The sequence below is a fragment of the Lotus japonicus genome, chromosome 1 (genome assembly GCF_012489685.1).
Source record: "Lotus japonicus ecotype B-129 chromosome 1, LjGifu_v1.2".
NCBI lineage: Eukaryota > Viridiplantae > Streptophyta > Magnoliopsida > Fabales > Fabaceae > Lotus > Lotus japonicus.
The window spans coordinates 135,873,758-135,894,137 of NC_080041.1; the positions used below are offsets into that span (position 1 = coordinate 135,873,758).

At 33.4% G+C, this 20,380-nt stretch overlaps 2 protein-coding genes and 1 long non-coding RNA gene across 14 annotated transcripts; 2 read left to right on the forward strand and 1 right to left on the reverse strand.

Moving 5' to 3' along the window:
• Positions 1-4,816: 4,816 nt before the first annotated feature.
• On the forward strand, positions 4,817-9,716 carry LOC130731331 (uncharacterized). 11 transcript variants are annotated; one of them, XR_009016641.1, is made up of 9 exons: positions 4,820-4,906; positions 5,159-5,245; positions 5,352-5,391; positions 5,737-5,847; positions 6,138-6,398; positions 7,573-7,616; positions 7,709-7,786; positions 7,900-7,978; positions 8,623-8,875. It is a non-coding gene; the product is annotated as an uncharacterized LOC130731331 (long non-coding RNA). The 11 variants fall into 11 exon arrangements; XR_009016642.1 differs by having other exon boundaries at positions 5,159-5,391; XR_009016640.1 differs by adding an exon at positions 9,372-9,716 and having other exon boundaries at positions 4,821-5,391; positions 8,623-8,787.
• A 1,533-nt stretch (positions 9,717-11,249) lies between these two features.
• LOC130731335 (uncharacterized) lies at positions 11,250-15,209 on the reverse strand. Of its 2 annotated transcripts, XM_057583598.1 has the most exons (6): positions 14,980-15,209; positions 14,803-14,875; positions 14,660-14,708; positions 14,446-14,569; positions 12,664-12,784; positions 11,250-11,820 (listed from the first exon to the last, which is right to left on the reverse strand). In XM_057583598.1, the coding sequence occupies exons 1-5, from the start codon at positions 14,995-14,997 to the stop codon at positions 12,698-12,700; spliced, it is 351 nt and encodes a 116-aa protein (XP_057439581.1). In that variant the 5' UTR covers positions 14,998-15,209; the 3' UTR covers positions 11,250-11,820; positions 12,664-12,697. The 2 variants fall into 2 exon arrangements, with proteins under 2 accessions (XP_057439581.1, XP_057439580.1); XM_057583597.1 differs by lacking the exon at positions 11,250-11,820 and having other exon boundaries at positions 12,526-12,784; positions 14,980-15,204.
• Positions 15,210-16,373: 1,164 nt separating this feature from the next.
• On the forward strand, positions 16,374-20,102 carry LOC130731334 (single-stranded DNA-binding protein WHY2, mitochondrial). The gene is made up of 8 exons (XM_057583596.1): positions 16,374-16,531; positions 16,650-16,744; positions 16,841-16,938; positions 17,033-17,125; positions 17,657-17,751; positions 17,892-17,965; positions 18,059-18,147; positions 19,655-20,102. Exons 1-8 carry the CDS (start codon positions 16,494-16,496, stop codon positions 19,778-19,780), a joined length of 708 nt encoding a protein of 235 aa, XP_057439579.1. The 5' UTR covers positions 16,374-16,493; the 3' UTR covers positions 19,781-20,102.
• Positions 20,103-20,380: the final 278 nt, after the last annotated feature.

The following is a 20,380-nucleotide window of genomic DNA, read 5'->3' on the forward strand; positions in this document are numbered from 1 at the left end:
CCTACATCAAAGTATCTAATAATGATACAAAAATAAATAATTAAATCTAAGAGAAAAAACCATTCCACTTCTATAACTCCATTCCCATTTGCTTACTATATAAATAACAAAAAAGTCTTCATCTCAACACACAATTTCTCACTCAAAAATATTTATCTCTAAAACGATTTCTCACCCTTTCGCGTTGTTGCATATGCCTCAGTCTCAAAAACAGATAACTTGGTTTGTAAAAGAACCATTGTTTATCGCCCTCTAAATGAGGCTAAAAGATGAAGATCACAAGCATAATTCATCAAATTATGGATCTTCGACCAACGACACAAGTAAGTTTCGTACATATCAATTTTTTAATTCTTTCTTTTTTCTTATCCAATTTTTCTATAAGTTTAACATTCATGAATCCACCATTATCATATAATGCCTAATTCTAACATAAAATCAAATCAATCGAGCCAAGGAACTTCTGTGAGGTTTCAACAATCTAACATTTCTAATCGTAACATAACTTTTATTTGATTTATGTTGTGTTGGTGGTTTGTTTATTAAATTATTTTTATATATTCTCTAAAAAATATTTTCAATGTAAATATTTGTATACCACAACAAAACACAACATTGTGAATCTCCCATGTAAAGGGTTTGGCACGAAGCAGAAATTCACCGGTTCAGAGAAACCATGTCAACGATAAAGGAACTTCTGTAAGTATTCAACAACCTAACATTTCAAATGGTATGTTTCCAAAACAAAATAAAAAATAAAAAATTCAGTTATTTTGTGTCGTTGCTTGATTATCTAAATTGCTTTTATATATTCCCTAAAAAATCTTTTAAATGGAAATATTTGAACAAAACAATGCAGCAAATCAAAGCATGACAATATGTATCTCCCATGTAAAGGCCTCGACACGAAACCGAAATTCACAGGTTTGGAGAAGTCGTGTCAATGATATAAGAAGTAAGTATCTGCCATTTAATTTAATCTAGGTTTTTTATTATTGCTTTATTTTTACAAAAAATGGAATATTATTAATAAGAAATGTTTCATGAGAACAATCCTCTCATAGATAAGTCATTTCAAAATACCAACCGAAGCAAGGAAATTACATTGAGCGTTGTGTCTCATTAAAACCTTCCTAGGAAAAACCCAAATGGGATAAAAACCTATGGTAGGAAAAAGAGTACACATAATTCAATAGGTGGTCTAACTCAAAATGATATCAGCGAAGATGAAACTCAATTGCATTGTTAAAAAAGGGGCGGGGGACATTCCATGCATCTTTTAGATCTCGGTTAGGATATTGATTCTTCAAGTGTCTTGACTTTCCACTGACATGAAAATTTAAATTATAGCATATTTTTAATAAACTCCCCTTATAAATTGCTAAGCAGCTTCACACAATTTCGACCACGATCATGTTTTATCTGATGAAGACGAAGATGTAGACCATGATAGCTCATCAGGTGATGCACTTATGTTAATTTATTTTAATGCATTTTTCATATAATTTATATCGATATTTATTTTACCAAAAAAAAGTTACTTTTACAAACTGACATATTGGTTCAAGTATATTTAATTTAATTAAAAAATGGAATAATAATAATAATAATAATAATAATAATAATAATAATAATAATAAACATAACTCATTATGTTGCTATAAAAGTTTATCTCATTTAGAATTCCATGATATATTATTTTTTAAAGTTTATAAACCAAGCAAATATGTGCCAAAAAGGATGATGATGATGAAATATGCACTTTTAATATCACCTCATCAGTTTTTGTTTTTGTCTGTTAGCTCATAGGTTCCAGTTATGAATATCATGTTTTGAATGTGTATATTCTAACTATTTTGGACTGATACAATCATTCTATATCGGAATGATTTTTTTTTTTAAGTTAGTTATTTTGACCAATCCAATCTTCCAAGTTCTATTTCAAAACCTAAGGAAGATTGTGTTAATGAAAGCAGGCACTTCTCTTTGCTCAATTGAAAAATTATAAGGTTGATCTTTTTAATGACAACAACTTCTACTTATTTTTCTTTGGATATTTTGCTATAGCCCTTGAATGGATGTTGTTTGTTTTGGTACATATGTTCTTCTTTTCATTTATCATTTCCTTTATTTATGCACCCACAGAAAACCATAATGAGTTCTTTTGGTTTTGTTTGTTCATCCTGTTAAAAAAACATAGAATTTCACGAAAGGTTGTCCCCTCAGCCCTCAATGACCCATATTGTATACCTCAGACACGGTGGTGCATCTACCTGTAAGTTGTATGAGTCATGCTGAGAAGGTTGTACCCATGTCAAGTCTCTATAATGGCCAAATGGTATATGATGCTGCAACCGAGGATCTCATATCATAACATTCAATGTAGTAAATAAGAAGTGTTGGACTTCTTTCCTCTGCACCCCATTGGAACTTTGGAAGGAAAAACAACAATAGACAAGGGTTCAATTTCTAAGAATAGTTCCAAGCATTTTTTATTCTTATTTTTTTTAATTCTTCTACCTTTATGATAAATTTAAATTTGATGATTTTTGGAGAACATGTAGTGTTCATTTGATTTTTCTATTCTAAAACTCATGAAGGTTGTTAAGTTTTGTTAGGACATCACAAAACAAAAAAAAATGTTAAATATTTATATAAAAACTAAATTAAATCATTCAATATTTAGAAAACAACCACAAAGAAATATAAACATTACGCTTCTTAAAAAAGTCAAACGCATTTATCGCAAAACTAAAAAAAATTCAAATTTATATTTTCTTATACTTAAGTAAAATTAATTTTATTATGTTAATTTAGAAACTCTATTTTAATAATCATAACAAAAATAATATAAATTTTAAAAAATTTCATGCTAATACACAAAAAGACACGGGTCAAAAACTTATCTACAAAATAGTTTTGATACATTAACAAATTAAGTAATTTTTTACCCGTTAACTAATATTAATTAGATCTAAATTGAATTTTTAATGAATTTTGGTCATTCTTTAGATATAGTAAAGAAGAAGTTTTCGCAACCTTGAGGGTAAAATAATAATTTAAAAATTTATTATACTACGTTGAAAATTTGACTATAATTATTTTGGTAAAAATGCAAATTATTCTTCTATATGCAATCATGACCGTTCGTTTCATAACAATCTCATTGTCCTTTTGCATTCCAAATCTATCCACTAAACTTAAATATAAAAATCAATGCATTCACATAGGGGTCCTAAGAACCTTTGAAGAGACCTTCAATATTCTTCAGTTTTTTCAAACCTTCAATATTCTTCTGTAAAGCTTAAATTATAGGTATAAATACCTATTTGTCCATACTTTTTTGCCGGTTTTCGTATATGATTTCATAGATTTGTTGGTTCATTGATTTGTATGTGTTTTCACTATGAATTTTCTTTTTTTGCAATTATTATATGCTTTTGTTCTTTTTGGATTCTGAACCTTTTATACACTTTTCGGTGTTCTAAAACCATCACAAATGTAGGTGTCCAATAGTGGATTATATTGTTTTTATGTACACCAATCTTTTTTATTCGGATTCTTTCCTTTCTTTTTGGTACATCGGAAAGATAAATTACACCCTCTCGGGATTGATCTCTAGACTTTCCTCTCCCATACCCATATGCCCCTCAGCTCTTACCACTTGAGCTATCATTAGAGACTCAGTTTCTTTCCTTAAATGTTAATCACTTCGCATATTATAAAAAAACTTCACATTTTCTTTTTGATACTCTTCACATTTTCAAACGTTAAGTGGATTAATTATATGAAAGACATAAAAACATGAAAAATAAGATGGTTTTATGTTGTAAATCACCTCAATTTAATTAGTGTGATCAAAACAGTATCATGATTATGGAGTCATAAATATCTAATAACAGGGTTATCTTTGTAACTTATATCCTACTCTATTTGCCTCATATCTTATAAATGTCCCATTTTTTTTTTTAAATCTACTTCGTGCCAAACCCTTTACATAGGAGATTCACATTGTTGTGTTTTGTTGTGGTATACAAATATTGATGAGGTTCATTTTGACAATAATCAAATATTCATATCGTAAATGAGATATTACTCAACTTAATATTCATATGTTTTTTCGTTGATTTCAAATACTCTCATTGGACACAATACTGTTTGAGCTGACAACATTAATATCATGGTGGAGTTAGGGCAAAAAATATGTTTAAAACTATGAGGGATCATCACATCATCACATTGGGTAAACACAAGTGTGTTGAACACCTCATTTTTCACCTAAAATCTTAAAACATTAGGTGTATGAATCATCTTACTTATAAACAGCTCAAAATTGTCATTTTATTTGTATGTTAGACTTACTCACACTTGATAGTGCCTTTTATAATTATTTGAATAAACAAAATAAAATTAACACAAGTTTTTTAAAAATTACAGACGACAAACAAAAATGAATATCCCCCGTGCATCGCACGGGTAAAAAATACTAGTGTTCTCATAAAAAAGAAAATTATTATAGATAGAAATGCAGGGCAAAGATGCAAACAATTCATTCATATGTAGTAATTTGAAATTTTGGAGCAAAGTAAATCATTTATTGTTTAATGCGAACACTTGTGACTGCTGATTATGAGAGGATTAGTCAACAAAAAAAGTTTATCTATAATCTATATAAAAGCAAAGTTTCTGCAGTCTTGAGGGTAAACCAGTCATTCAACAATTCATTGCACATCAAATTAATTTTTAACATGGGTATTTTAGTAAAGAAGCACATTATTCTACAAAGATTAAATCTTGCCGTTGATAAGTGTTGCAACGCTTCAGATCTATTGTTCATCTTTCTTCCACCGTTTGCTCTTCTGAGTTTCTCATTTTGTAACGCTTCTTGATGCTTTTCTTTCTTCCAGTATGAACAATCTTCTCCTCCCTTCTCCATTTTCTATTCTTCTCCCCCGTGCCCCTTTCTTTTATTGTTTCTAATCTTCTTTTTCTACCTGATTTTCTCTTCTCTGTTTCTTTCTTTTCACTTACCTACCTCTTTTTGAGATTGGGGTTTTTTCATATCCGCTCTATGTCAATTCATTTTTGTTTTTCCTTTCAAAAGGTTTCCATTATTCACCATTTCGCATCTTCATTCGCTTTCTAACTCCATTTATAGATTTCGAATCCCTACAGGTGTTGTTACTGTTAGGAGCTTCATTAACATGCCATTTCAGACCCTTACATTATGTTTTCCTTGCATAAGGTTTTGCTCGCAAATTCCATCTTTTGGTGATTACGATGAAGACTTTGAGGTTTCTGATTTCACCAACTGTACTAATTAATTTCATGTTTTCTATTACTTTCATCAGAATGGTCCATCTTTATTACCCTGGCTTTGAACAACCTTGGGTAATCTTCCTTTCTTTCTATTGAATCATAAGCTTATGTATGCATTGTCAATTTTGTTATCCAATTGAAACCTTTGATGTTCTACAGTTTGAGATTCTGCAAGTGCCTTTGTTTAAGGAAGGATCTATTTTTAGCCACTTGAAGGATGTAAAATCCCAACTCTACTTGATTCTAACCGTTTCACAATATATTTAAATTAGATGATAAGAAGGATCAAAGATGATAATTAGATTGAAATTTCAAGGAGACCTTATAAGTGAATAAGCAGCTGTCAATCCAAAGGTTTCATGATAACAATGATGAGAGGAACGAAAAGTAATCGCCATGTTTATTTTTCCATTTCAGGTTTAGGAGTTTTCCACAATTTAAAGCTTTTAGATGATGAGATGGGGACTGAGATTAGTTTATACTCTCCTTCTTCAAGTTGAAAGAAATCATAAATCATGACTTCCCCAGGTGCATTCTACAATGATCTAAATGATTTTTTCTTTTTATTTATGGTGTAAGCGATTGTTTTATTCCCCCATGTAGCTACTCCCTTAAATTGATTTTGTTTGTTGATGGGAGGATGGTTGGTTGCTAAATAATGGATTTATATTTTTTTAGTATTACTTTTCCTTTAAGTGTTGCTCTTTGTTATGTTTCTCCATTTCAAAAAATAAGATTGAGAGCTATTGAAGTTGAAAAATGTTCACAATTTACTTTTCAAGTGGTTGAGATCTTTACTAACACATTTCCAAATTCAGGTGGTGCTTATCGAAAACTCTTCACAGCTAGACATGCTAAAGGCATTGGTTAGATAAGAAACTGGGATAAAGGGAATTCAAACATGCTATAACATGCTCAAGGCATTGGTTAGAGAAGAGCGTGGGTATCAAGGGAATTCAAACATGTTATAAGTGATGGAGAATTTGTAGGTAGAGACATGGATATGCTATTGCAAGGCCTCAGCCTCAACCTTTACCCGCCTGCAATCCGCCCTCCGTTGTTTCCCACTTCCAGACCCGGTGATTAAATTCTTACTTTTCTTTTGAGGTTTTACAAGTTGTTCCATTATGTGTTTTTTCTTATATAAATTTTGGAATCATTTTCTTCCCAAACCTGTACATTTTGATAATTGAATCCATATCCTCTATTTAACTAATTGTTAAAAGTTTGTAAAGGTTTAATTCAATATTTTCCATAACAACAAAGCTATATGTAGTCCCATATTTGGCTATATACATATATGGTATATCCGTAACTTTAGCAAGGCAATATGTTCAGCTTATACAATTAGTAGTCTAATCTATATTTAGGAAGAAGTTAAAATTTGGATTATGACCATACTGATCAGTAATCTAATATATATATTTTGTAAATGAAAAAGTTTAGGCACTAGATTAAAAGTGCTTCAGTATAACATAAGCATAGTTTCTGCAGCTTTGAGGGCAACTTTGTAATTTAATACACAATTCAACATGAATGTGAAACGGACAAAAAATGTGCTCTTTAAAATTAGTAGGTATTGTTGAAAAGCAGGTATTGTTGAAAAGTTTATAAGAGGTGCATCCCCAAGAAAACGGACAAAAAGTGTGCTCTTTAAAATTAGTATAAAATGACACTGATGTCATGAACATCTTCTTTTCATTTCCATTTGTGCCTTATCAATGTAGACAAGATAGTTTCCCTCTTGCTTTTTTAGGAAATGTTCATGCTCATGGACTAACCACACTATTTTATCTTATGCATGCATATCCTTAATCATTTTTGTGCATGGATTCTGAAGTGGTTGATGACACTAATGTGGCATATACCGCCATCCTTTTGGTTAATTTTGTATAACTAATTTTATTCTGCAAATGAAATTCTTTTGTAGTCATATTAAATGCTTAATTCTAATTTGTGCTCTGAAGCATTTAACTGCTAAAAGTTGCCTTTCTCCTCTGTTGCTCAATTGGATCTGGACCTGCATTGATTATTTTTTGTGTTACTACCATCTATTAGTAAAATTCCATTGAGTTTCATAGGCTATAGAACCAGGAAGTTGAGGGGATTGAGATTATGTCATGTATGAAAGGGGATGAACTGCTAGGTTAACATAGGCTCACTTTTGCATTCTCAAGGATTATGTTGAATTTTAATTCTGCAATGCACCTTCTCTTCCTTTCCTTTTTCTCACTGATTTCACTTTCTTGACAGACACCAAGCTCTAATTGGATTCCGCTCTATTTGAACTAAAGAGGGTATGATCAATTTCCCTTCTTTTTTTTCTTCTTAATTTTGTTGTTCTTCTTTGATTGTTCTGTTATGTTTATGGATCTATGTAATATTGCAGTTCATAACCGGATGAAGAGTGTGAAGAATATCCAAAAATCACCAAGGAATGAAGATGGTTGCTGCTCCCAAGCTACAAGTATATTCTTTTTTTATGATGATCAAATTCCCTTCTTTTCCCCTTATTTTTCTTAATTTTGTTGTTCTTCTTTGATTGTTCTGTTAGATTTATGGATCTATGTAATGTTGCAGTTCATAACCGGATGAAGAGTGTGAAGAATATCCAAAAAAACACGAAGGAGTGAAGATGGTTTCTGCTTCCAAGCTACAAGTATGTTCTTTTTTTATGATCTATAAACAAACTTAAATTGCAGTCTCACCCCTTTCAGACTGTAGTGTTTTTTTTTATAAAATGTGATCTACATGGGAATGATTAAGCAGTGATTTTGTGCAAGAGTAACACACAGTGATGAAATTAATGGAGGATTGGAAAAAAAAGACGGATAGGGAGAAAGATTGGATTGCTTTACAAAGCAATTCAGTTTATAAGAAATGTGATAATAAACCTGATGAGACAATGGCTTGGAAGGACAATAGATGAAGTGTGTTGTGTTCACATCTCTTTATCGGAGCCCTAAAATTATGAAACTGAAACCATGTTTACTTTCAAGAGGTGCTGAAGCTTGAAACGTTTCTCATGTTTGTCCTATTGAAAGAGATCATAATATTAAAGTCCCAAGGTTAGACTCCTTTGCTGACATATTGACACTAGGAAATTATCTGCAATTCTCATAAATATAACATGTTTGGACAGCATCCCTTAAATTTGTTAAGACTTTAATTTTAGTGGTGATAAGTTCATTTTTTCAAAAAAAATGTACATGTACCTTTAGCTATTTTCTTTTTAGTGGCTGTAATTGTAAGTTTTGATTATGAATTGCAGCAAATTGTGAAACATGTCATTGATATTTGTAGGTATTTTTGAAGGGAGCTGCTATTGTAGTTTCAGGAACATCTTTGCTTGCCAATCCAATTTTATGTGCTTACAGATTGTTGTCAGATAAATGTCGCAGCAATTGATGAAACCATTGTTGCTTCTTTGGACTTTTTCTGCATTATCATTGGCATTATGTAAAATTTGTAAGAACCATACCACCATTAAGATCACATGATTCTTTTCCAAACATTTTCTTAGTAGAATAATTATTATTCATGAGTCATTCCTTCATATGTTTCTTCTTTTCTATTGGATGTGATATAATTAAGGGATTGCTAATTAGAAAATAAAAACAATGTGATTTTAATCTTACTCTGTTGTTGTCCTTCATTAGGTCCACCCCATAAACTCAACAACAACCCACGTAGGAACCATGCTAAACTTAAAGAAAGGGTGGTGTAATCAATATGCTTATTGAACCTGATAACTTTCGAACTTCTAAGGCATGACTTAGGACTTACCTTTGATAGGTTTTCCTTTTATTTTTTTTCCAATCTGTTTAAACTTCTTTCTTCCCCATGTTTTTTCCTCACCAATGCATTTAAAAGCCGACAGTGCACCTTTCTAAATTCCTTCTACTAAATTGTGAAATTATGAAGCTTATATAAATGCAATTTAAAACTGCTAATAGTTGAAATTTGAATTTAAAATGAAATTAAAATTAAAACTGAAAGTCAGTTGTTAAATACCAATATGCTTATTCAAATTTTGTTTTTTTTGTACATAGGAAAACTAAACAAAGAAATTAATGCTCTTCCCTGTCCAAAGACAGGAGATGCAACACCACCCTAGGGGGAACAACAAGCTCAGTAAATGGACATTGCAGAGATGCTCCCAATCCCGCTAGACAATCCGTCGGTTCATTGCCCTCTTGAGGAACATGAGTAATAGAAACCTCCCAAGCCCTTGAGAGCAGCAACTGAATTTCCAACAAAGCACTCATGTATCTGTGGAACTGGAACTTATTCAACTTTTGTTTGAGTAGCTGAAATAATAATTAAGATTCTAAAAGATTATATATGAGTGCCATTAACTATCAGATGAAGTGTAACAGCTACACGGAATTGATAAATGCAATCTATGACTAATTAAACGTGACATATGCAATAATGCATTGGAACGTTAAGTATAGATAGGCAAATAAAAAGGCTTCTAAAAGATTATATATGAATGCCATTAACTATCAGATGAAGTGTAACGCATGAAACAAGGAATTGATAAATGCAATCTATGACTAATTAAAACAGAATTGCCTAATTAAAAGTGACATATGCACCCCGTAGGACAGCTCAAGTGAAAGGAGCTAAAACACATATGAGTTTGGTAGGGAAGGTCCAGGGATCGATTCCTAGCAGGTGCAATTTATCTTTTCGATGTACCAAAAAAATATGGCATATGCAATAATGCATTGGAACGTTGAGTATAGATAGACAAATAAAAAAAAGCAGAATTAGATACTAAATAATGTATTAGCTTAAAATGTCTAAATGTGTTATAACTTGCTATTTGATTTCGTAATGATTTCCTCTTTGTTTTCATTCCACTTTATATTGGGCAGTTTCCATGTATAAATGAAGCTTCCTAATTTTTCATGGTTTACAAATAGAATTTTTTCAGGGTAAAAAAAAACTTTCTAATTTATGGTTCCTTATATCTAAATTTAATTTTATTCTTTTAATTCATAAACTTTCTTTTATTAAATATAACAAAAATAACACAATTTTTGAAAAATTACATGTTATAAAAAGTGAATATTATCTGAGGTTATTGCTAAATTTTACAACGGGGCTTCATTCATTTCCAAACATATGAGAAGTACATGAAGCTACATATGACACATTTAAGGACATGTGCTATATGATGAGTTTACTCGAAGATGTTAAAGAATACATTGATGAAATAATAGAAGCTTTTCATTGGGTTGCTACAAACGATCTTAGAAGACATTTGCTACTTTGTTGTTATCATATCAACTCTGGAGGGAAGAATTTGTTTGGAAAGAAACAAGAGAATATTTGAATGATGATATTTTACATAGACAAAGACTTCTTATGCAACGTAGTGGAGATTACATTTTTAATTAAAACCCAGACTAAAAAGAGGACAAGAACTACAAATAAACAAAATAATTACGTTTCTACAAAATAAAAACAAACACATTCATCAAGGGAAAAATTACAAATTTATGTTTGCTTATATTTCAATTTTTTTTCTTTTAATTCCTAAGTTTTTCTTTCAATAAACATAACAAAAATAACACAATTATTTAAAAAAAAAATACACACAAAAACGAAATGAATACCCCGTGCATCGCACGGGTAAAAAGTACTAGTTTTTTCATAAATCACATCATATTTTAAGTTTCCTTAAGTGATATATTTTGCTCATATTATGTGTTTTTAGTTTTTATATTGAGGTAATAATATTAAAAACTAGCGCACAATATCATCGGTGCGGGGTGGAGCAGAGGTTGCCCGCGATGGAGACATATGTAGGGTGCAATTCATCCCAGTCGTCGCATCGCTAGGTCACTGCTGCCAAGATAGGGTTTTTTTTTAGGAAAAAAAAGGTTTAAGAAAGTCCAAAATTCCCTTAGAATTATAACTTTAGGGCAATTTTTTTTTTGATAGGCAATAAGAATTATATTGAATAGAAATACAAGGGGTACTTCAACCCAATACAAAGAGAAAGAAGAGTAAGGAATAGAAAAGCTAAGAGCTAGCAAGTACAAAAAAACAAGGATCCTAAACAAGACGAAACTACCCCACCTAATACCTCCTTGAAAATAGACTTAACAAAACAAGCCTCATTAAAACCTTACTAGGATAAAACCCCCCTTAGGAAAACCTAGCAAGGAAAAAGAGTACAAATTTTGAAAAGTCAAGAGGAGATTTTCAAGGAAGCTTACAAAAAATTCTAATAACCCTCCCAGCCCCAGCTGCCAAACCATGCCTCCAATTCATGCTGTAGCCTCAAGTACCCTCCTGATAGCCTCCTCTCATGTTATCACCAAAACCATAATGAGAAAAATAGCTTTAGCATCCCAAGCATATTCCGCAACCATACCATACACTAGACAAGGAAGAGTGACCCCAATTCCAATTAACCAGTAATAGTAGCCAGCACCATATATAAACCACTTATGACTTACAAGAGATGATACACCAAGTAGTTGCCTGCAGCAAGAAAATTCCAACATCCATAGCAAGCAAATAGCATCAGCAGACCCACAAACCAAGACGCACGACAAGGGCCCAAATCAAGTCACAATTAGTCAATTACCCAATTAATCTCCAGACCCTCTAAAGTTGAATAATACAAGAACAGGGATCCTAAAGCCATTCATATAGCGAGCTTCTAAAATCCTTTTTTTTTGGTGCATCGGAAAATTAACTTCTAAAATCCTTTAGCATTGAGTGGGGGGTTTTATTTTATTTCTTGATTCTATTAGTTTGGAGTATTTTTTTGTTTTGAATTCCTTGAAACTCGTTTTGCACTGCCTCCTTCCACCTTTCTTCTCCCTTAGACCCTTGCTTTTACATCTCCACCACTTAGACCACCATTACTTGAAAAGTGTCATGCTTCAATATCTAATTTAGCTTTTTTCAAAAACCCTACTGCTAAGTTTAGCAAAAATTCAGTAGAGGAGTAATGACATTTTCCCCCACGTTAGTATGTAAACTCAAACTGAGTATGATAATTAAGGATGTCAAGAAACTGATGGTGAAGGGTATTGAGTGACGATAGTGGTGAAGATCAAGGGTGTCATGTAGTGGTGGAGATAGTGAAGGGTGTCGCCTCACGACCAAGTTTGTAGTGGGTTATCATAATTAACCGTGCCTGCATAGTTACTTTTTTTTGGATATCATAATAACTTGATAAGAAATCAACACCGGTCTACAAATATAGATCAGAACTTAGGGGGGTTACAAGTTACAGAACCACCAAAGACAAGGAACAATGAATGAACAGAAATATTACAATCATCAGTAAAAAAAAAGCACACGAAAATTACAAACCAGGTTAAATGCACTTCTATGGACCTTTGAAGCTTTAGAGCACATCTTTAGGGGGTTCAATATCAGTTGTTTCCTTGGAAGATGCCATTGCCAAGGCATGCGAGCTTTTCATTTCTTCCAACTGTCAAGCAGTACAGAACATAGTGAAGCAACTAACTGAAGTCAATGAAATATTTGAATGACAGATATTGAAGGTCAAAATTACCAAATCACCAATTAGAATTTAGAAAGTTAACATATTTCAAAAATACATCTCATGACAGGCAAGAGTTTGGAGAATCATTTCCATTTGTTTCAGTGGTATGTATGGGAACAGACAGTGATTATCCTTCAACATTTCTCCAATCCTTTTGAATGTTAACTTGATCCGCAACAGAAAATATATGCAAATATGCTTCTTGTATTAAAATTATCAGGGAGAGTTAATGTTTGGCTGATGTCCTGTTTTCTTCTCTCTTTAGATCAATCTCCAACCTCCTTTTCTATGCAGGTAAAGTTAGCTGTGAAGCTAAATTTCATGGTTCATATATCTTTTTCATTCCTGATTTCCCCCATATCTTTGTACCCTGGGGAAGGGACTTCTAAAGGTTGTTGTCCTTTAGAGAATGTTTCTCGCCCCCGAGGGAGACCTTTGAAAGGAGCTAGCTCGTCCTTGGATTTGGCCCCAAGCTCGAGGGAGGGTGTTTTGGATCCTTCAGAGAATCAACTGGTGGTCTTTGATTCTCAGAGGCTCAAGGGTCCTGCGGGTGTTATGACGCGGGCGAGAGCGGCGTTGGCCTTAGGGGTTCGATTAGGATTGTCTTATTCTTGCTCTGATGAGGAGGCTCTTCAAGGTATAGCAGCTAATATTAGCTCTCGTGGGTTTAGTTAGTGGTGATTAGAGGGTGCTTGTTGGCTTGCCCGGGGCTCTTTTTGGTGTTTTTGTCTACCCTTGTTGGCTTAGGATCTTTTGGGTTTTATTGGTTATTTTTTGGGGGATGGGTATAGTGAGCTTTGTTTAGCTTTTTGGTGTACATCATCTTTTGCTATATATATAATTCTCCTTTTGCTTTCAAAAAAAATCTTTGTTTTCTCCATTACCTTCCGATGTCCCCCTAAATATGGTGTAGTTCCCTAACCACACAATACATTGATCCATCACAACCAACATTTCAAGTCCATATAGTTGTTGCTAATCAAGGGATCCCACTTTAATCTCAGGCTCCATACACAGTAAGCACATCAATTTCCCCCGCCATCTTGAATCCCAATTATCCTGGTTCTTACAACCGCAGCACATTATGAGCAGCCGTTTGCAGGTATACATTAGCTTAAAGTTGCAGCAGATATGCCACATCCATAATCATTTCATCCTGGTAAATATGATTTTTATAAACTCCCAAATGTTTGGAACTTACAAGATGACAAACTTATATGTCGTATCAGTTTGTATCATAGGCTGCATTTCAACTACAAACATATCCTGAATCAACTATTCCAAACAATTGTTTGCGATAGTTAGTTCATGACATGGTATCAGCTCTGCACCCCCATTATTCTAATTAAAAAAGTTAAATTTCAGCACAAAACATGTGCATTGTCCACACTTGAAGCCCAAACCATCTATGTGTCTTCACTCAACAGTTTAAGCTTTTAGAATAGTTGGTTCACGACAAAATACACAAACTGACTCAAGAGCATTATGCAATACATTGTTAAAGTAAAGAAAGGCTCTTAACATGAAGCAAGCAAAACAACAGGAGAGTTCAATGAATATATTGCAGATAATGATAGAAAAGGCACCTCTTTGCAAGTGGTGTGATGTGCAGCAAGAAGCTCATTATATCTAATTTGCAGATCAGAGAATTCAGCTTGCAATTTTTCATACTCTGAGATGGAAGGACAGCTCAATTTCTGTTGAATGAACCTGCCAAAATAACAAAACAAAAATAGAATAAAATAATCTAAACTGAATGAACCCTCAATGAAAATGAAGCTCAATATTGAAAATACTCACTCAAGTGCAGAAGAAGGTTTGTCATTTTGCTCATATAAAGCAACAAGAACTGCAAAAAGCAAAGACTTTGAAGTTCAAATGATTGAAATTGAATGATTAAATGAAGATTTCAGCAATAAATGGAGAAAATAAAAGAAATTAACCTTTGGTGAGAGCATCAACAGCTCCACTTGATTCCAGATATTTTCTAAAAGCTTCCTTCTTTGCTTCTTTTTCCTGTTTCAAAATCAGTGAATGAAGTGTAAGATTCATGAATGAACGGTGAACCATCTGGGATTATATACATTTATAGTAATAATGAGAGAGATAGAAGATAGAACCTCTTTGAATCGCATCATTGTCTGTTGTTTCTTCTACTGCTCTTTGCTTTGCCTCGGAGATCTGTACGGCGGCGGCGGCGGCGACCAGTCTCCACGGCGGTGCAATGATAAATTTTCCGATGAAAGTTGCAGATGAAGCACCTTCCCTTTCTGTCTTCTATCGTCAGATACACAGTGAAGCATTTGTCGCTTTTGAACCAACTACTAACCAGACCTGAGTTAAACACTTTTTAAAAGTTTTTTTTATGATAGTTGGTTTAATATTCCCCTCTCAAGAAGAATGAAAATTTAAAAATTATGTTGAATCAAATATCAATGTAGTTGTGATTGTTTTATGCAGCACATTTGGATTTTTTTAGTGTATTTGTGATTCAATTGATTCGTCAGTTCAGAAATTTACATTATAAAGGAATGGGTTAGAGGAGTGTTCTATGGTAAGCTATAGTGAAATTGTTTAATCTATGGTAAGCATGATAATGATCCAATCACCTAGACCGTCACCAACGGGAGAGAGGGAGATTGTAGGCGCCACATTCATTGTGGTGAAGAATGATGAGCTGAACCGATGAAATGTTATGAGCGAAATGTTCACTTGATAAATTTTAATAGCTAGTGTCATAGAGAAAACTCATCTCTCGCCAAGTTTTCACTCACAAAATGAATCAATGTTAAGGAAAATACAAAGAAAATACTCTCTATATAGGTAAAGTCTCAAAAAGTGGTGGTCAAGTGGTGATGGCCAAACGCCCAAACCCTAACTTGGTCCAAACCCTTTAAAGCAAGCCACACTCTATCTATTGAGTCAGAAACACGAGCCCTAGACTCCAAGTCATATGAGTCCCAAATATGCTTAAGGGCTTGTTTGTTTTGATGCTTTTTTCAATTTTGGTTTTTGAATAGTGAGTGAGCATGTTGTGGGCGACAAATCGACAATATCATGTGTTATAAGTGGATCAAACCACTAGTGTTGTCCTTATAAAACAATATTATCATTGTAACAATATTATCATTGTTTGTTTTGTCAATATCATGTACTCTCTCCGGTCTTATTTATAAGCAACAAAAAAAATTCACATAGTTTAAGAAATGTAGTTAAACTAGATAAAATACATTAAATTTGTTTTAAATTAAAATAAACTTCCAAAATTACCCTTTGTTATTAGTGTTGGAAAGTGGGAAAGAGAGAATAATTAATGAGACACATTTTACAAGTTAGAATTAATAAGGACAGAAAATTAATTAATATAGTTCAAACTTTCATTTGGTTCTTATAAAAAGGACCAAAATTTTTCTTCTGTTTCATACTTATAAATAGGACCGGATGAAGTATTATTAAAAATTTATAAAATCAATTTGAGTTGGGCCAACCAAACCAAACCCAAATTTGAGGATTGAGAAATCAGAATCCATTTCAATTCAAACACAGTCAAAACCATAAACCCCTTTCTCCTTTTCTACTTCTTCTTCCCTTTCTCTCTCTCTCACTCTCTCGTCTGAGACACCAAATTCCGAAAATGTTGAAGCTTTTGCGCGTTCTTCCTTCCACTTCCAGGTAACACACCATGTTTGCTTCCACTCTCAAATGCTCTACAATCGCTTACTGTTACAAACCTACAATTTTTACTTTCTCTCGCTAAATTTCTGCACGCAAATTCCTTTTTGTGAAACAGGAATTGGGTATTGGAAATGGAAGTGTTATCATCATCTAGGAACCCTCAAGTTAGAGACTTTTCTACTGCTGCTAGAGAAACCTATGTTGCTAAAGGCATTTATTCACTTTAATTCCTTACAAAAATAGTGATAATTTTGTTGATTGTTTTGCTCAACTATGATTATATGATGTGAACAACAACACTTGCAGGATACACTACGGATCGCGTATTTGCTCCTTATTATGTTTACAAGGGCAAAGCTGCTATGTCATTGTCTCCTGTTCTTCCAACTTTTACTAAGTTGGATGTAAGCTAAGCTCCCCCTTTTCCTTTTTTTGTAAATACAACTCTTTTGCTTAATGTTTTAGTGATTTATCAATTCAATTTGTCATGCATAATAGTCTGGGGCTCTTGTGGTTGAGCGTCGCGGTTCCATAATGATGGTTTTCACGCCTGCTATCGGGGAGCGCAAATATGACTGGGAGAAGAGACAGGTAATTTTCTTTTTATGCTTTTCTCACATTATATTTCTCTTTGAATTCTGTTTATACTTTCTTTCTGTGGCTTAAGCACACCTTTTGCATGGTTAGGAAGTATCTAGGTTGTGGCATATTTCCAAGCATTTCTTATTTTGAAGTAGAAAACGGCATATGATCGAGCATTTCTTTAACAGTTATGGCAGTAGCACCTATCACATAAGCGCCTATCTATAAGCTTATTTAAGAAGATGCTTATCGAAATAAGCCCAACATAACTTATAAGTAGGTAGAAGAAGTGCTTAATCATAAGCTAATATGAAAAACTTATGAAAATAAATAAGCTCTTTTAAGCTATAGGTAGGTCACAAGTTCAACCAAACAATTTGCTTAAGTGCTAATGCTATAAGATATGCGTAAATAAGATCTTTCATACCCTATCTCAATATATTGTCTATAATGTTCTATACTTCTATCTAATACTTGTAAGAGAAACAGACAGAGAATCTTTTTGATGTTCCATTATCTCTCTTAATTGCCTTTTTGTAGAAATTTGCTCTCTCAGCAACTGAAGTTGGTTCTTTGATAGCCATGGGTCCCCAAGATTCTTGTGAATTCTTCCATGACCCCTCAATGTCATCAAGGTTGGTTTCATGACTCTTTGGATTAGTTTTTATGGCCGATTATTTATCTTATGAAACAACACCGGTGGGATTGAATTGTAAAGACAAGCACTATTATTAACCTATTAATGAGATGACTTAGTAAGCACCTTATGCTGCAGTAATGCTGGTCAAGTAAGGAAGAGTTTATCAATTAAGCCTCATGCAAACAGTAGCGGTTACTTTGTGTCTTTGAGTAAGATTTTGTGTTGTTAGTTTTTCTCCTTTTATTTACTCCATGTTTCAGTGTTCTCTTTATTCTATCTGATTGTGCCACCTTCTTTGGCAGCTGTTGTCAATAACCTGTTAAATGCCAAAGAAAACTTCAACGTGCCTGTCACTACTGCTGAGTTTGCTGTGATGAAGACGGCTTGCAGTGTATGTCTTTTTCTGCTTAGCTTCTCATAAATAACTTTTAATTTGGTCAATTTCCTCTATGTCTTTCACTAGTTATGGGCTGCTTAGTTTCTTCTTTCAAAATGTACGAAATAAGAATGAAGAAATCTAATATCTTTTTGAATCTCTGATTCAAAATTTCTGGAGCATTAAGTTTAGCAGCTTTCTGATCCAGAATTCAGAATTGCACAGTGCCTTGTAGAATATTTTTATTAACATTCTTGAACTGGTATTGCACATTTGAATATTTGATGATGTTGGCAGACCACTGTTTTGTTTTCAGGTGATGATTGAAACATAGTTCATTGATTATTATGTTGTTTAATGTGAAAAGATTCTCATACTTACAAGTTTCAATGTTGAACTCGTGCATAATTTATTGGAGATAGGTAGAATTCAAAATTAACTTTGAAAACTGCACTCATTATAAGTCCAACAACAGTTAAAATGATTGAACTGTTGTTAGAGGGCAGGGGGGGGGGGTGGATGAGTCAAGAGAGACAGATTCTTTTATATGAGAGTGGGATGGACAAATCTTGACCATATAACTATATATGGGTAGTCGAAGTTACAAGTTATTTATTGGTCACATGACCCTTAAAAAGTTATGACTTCATGTTGAAAATTTATGATAAGATCTGACGGTCAAGGTTTACTTGTCTCACTCTCATATAAAAGAGACTAATCTCCAAGGGTAGGATCGGGTTCCATAACAGAGACCCCTCCCAACAATGTTTTTCCATACACACAAATTCAATGATCAAACCCTAGACCACATGCTTAAAGAGTCTCTTTCCCTTGGACTGGACCACCACATGTGGCAGTAGCCCTCTCACTTGACATGTTGTAAAAGATAAAATACCAATAGTAAGAGGCTAGCTGATAATCATCCTATGAATATCGCATGGAGTCAAGCAAAGAGAGGATAACCATTATGCTGCCTAATGCTTCATAGTCCTTCTTTGGACAGTGGGTGAAACATCCAGATGTACAACATATATAAAAGTTAAGAGAGGGCAAGTCAATTCATGTCTTGCTTATAAGCTTCATATGTGGGGGCCCTGCAAATGGCTGGAAATATTACTTTGATTAAAGTAATTGCTTTATAAAAGGCTCAAACTGGTTCACCCCTGGTTTGGCACTGATTTGGACTGTTATCTTCTGGTTGCTTGCTTACCCAGTTTTGTGAGCTGCTGACCACCTGTCTAGTTGTCTGGTTTTACAATCAAACTAGCCAGTCCATTTTTTCCTTTTTGATTCTATGCTCAAAATAGCTGTTAAGTTTTAATGTGTGGGAAGCTTGAACCATTCATGTAAAGTTTCTTTATTTGTTGGTTTAGAATCCAGTTCCTAGCACTGCTGGTTTTTATAAGTTGCTTTCGATACAACCATGCATAGCCAAATCTTCTGTTTTTGTTTTGCATGCTTTTAGTATATTTTTGCTCCTTGTTAAGAGTTTTGGCATTTGTCAATTTGCTTTTTGATGCAGTTTGCATTGCCACACATCATGGGCTGGGACCGTTTAACTAATCAGCAGTCCAGTCTGCCCGGAGGGACAGTTGGCCTTCAGTCGAAGGTGGACAAACCAGTTTTCGACTTGGAATGGGATAAGTGAATTAACATTAAGAAATATGAAATGAATCCTTGTTTATGCTACAATGCCATTTTGTATATTATCAATTCAAAGGCTAGGACTGCTTGGGGGAAGTTAACGTGTAGTACTTAAAGAGATATAAGAAGGATGATGGATTGATCAGATGTCAGCGTCATTTCGCAATTAGTCATGTTATTAGTAATGTATTATGGCTGGTCTTCTGTTAGTTTTCTTTACTATGAACTGTTGAACATTGTCAGTCTTATTCATGGTAACATATGAAGAATATCAGTTTATGTGCTGGTAAGTAAATTCTAGGGTGCAGTTTAACGGTTGTTAGTAACTATCATGTCTTTCTACATCAATGATACTTTCTGTTACTGTGAAAAAACAATTTATGGCATGTGAATTTGCTTCGGTTGCAACCAAATGAACTTCTATTTTGAAGGAATTTGAAGTTGTTACCACTCAACTTTGTTTGGTTTATAAGCGGAGAAAGGGATGTAGGAGCTTTTGCAGGTATTGAATTTATCGTCTTTCTGTATGTTATAGAGATGTGTAAAAGAAATTATCTTCACGCATTCACTACCTACTTTAACACAATAATATATCAGAAATATT

What these genes read in the sequence shown, in the direction of transcription:
- LOC130731335 (XM_057583598.1), bottom strand. An exon ending in AAACCTTCTTCTGCACTTGA is followed by an intron (nt 14,570 to 14,659) that starts GTGAGTATTTTC and finishes TTATTTTGGCAG; the next exon opens with GTTCATTCAACAGAAATTGA. An exon ending in ATCACACCACTTGCAAAGAG is followed by an intron (nt 12,785 to 14,445) that starts GTGCCTTTTCTA and finishes ACTGCTTGACAG; the next exon opens with TTGGAAGAAATGAAAAGCTC.
- LOC130731334 (XM_057583596.1), top strand. Translation starts at nt 16,494, where the DNA reads ATGTTGAAGCTTTTGCGCGTTCTTCCTTCCACTTCCAG. An exon ending in AGAAACCTATGTTGCTAAAG is followed by an intron (nt 16,745 to 16,840) that starts GCATTTATTCAC and finishes CAACACTTGCAG; the next exon opens with GATACACTACGGATCGCGTA. An exon ending in TGATGAAGACGGCTTGCAGT is followed by an intron (nt 18,148 to 19,654) that starts GTATGTCTTTTT and finishes TTTTTGATGCAG; the next exon opens with TTTGCATTGCCACACATCAT.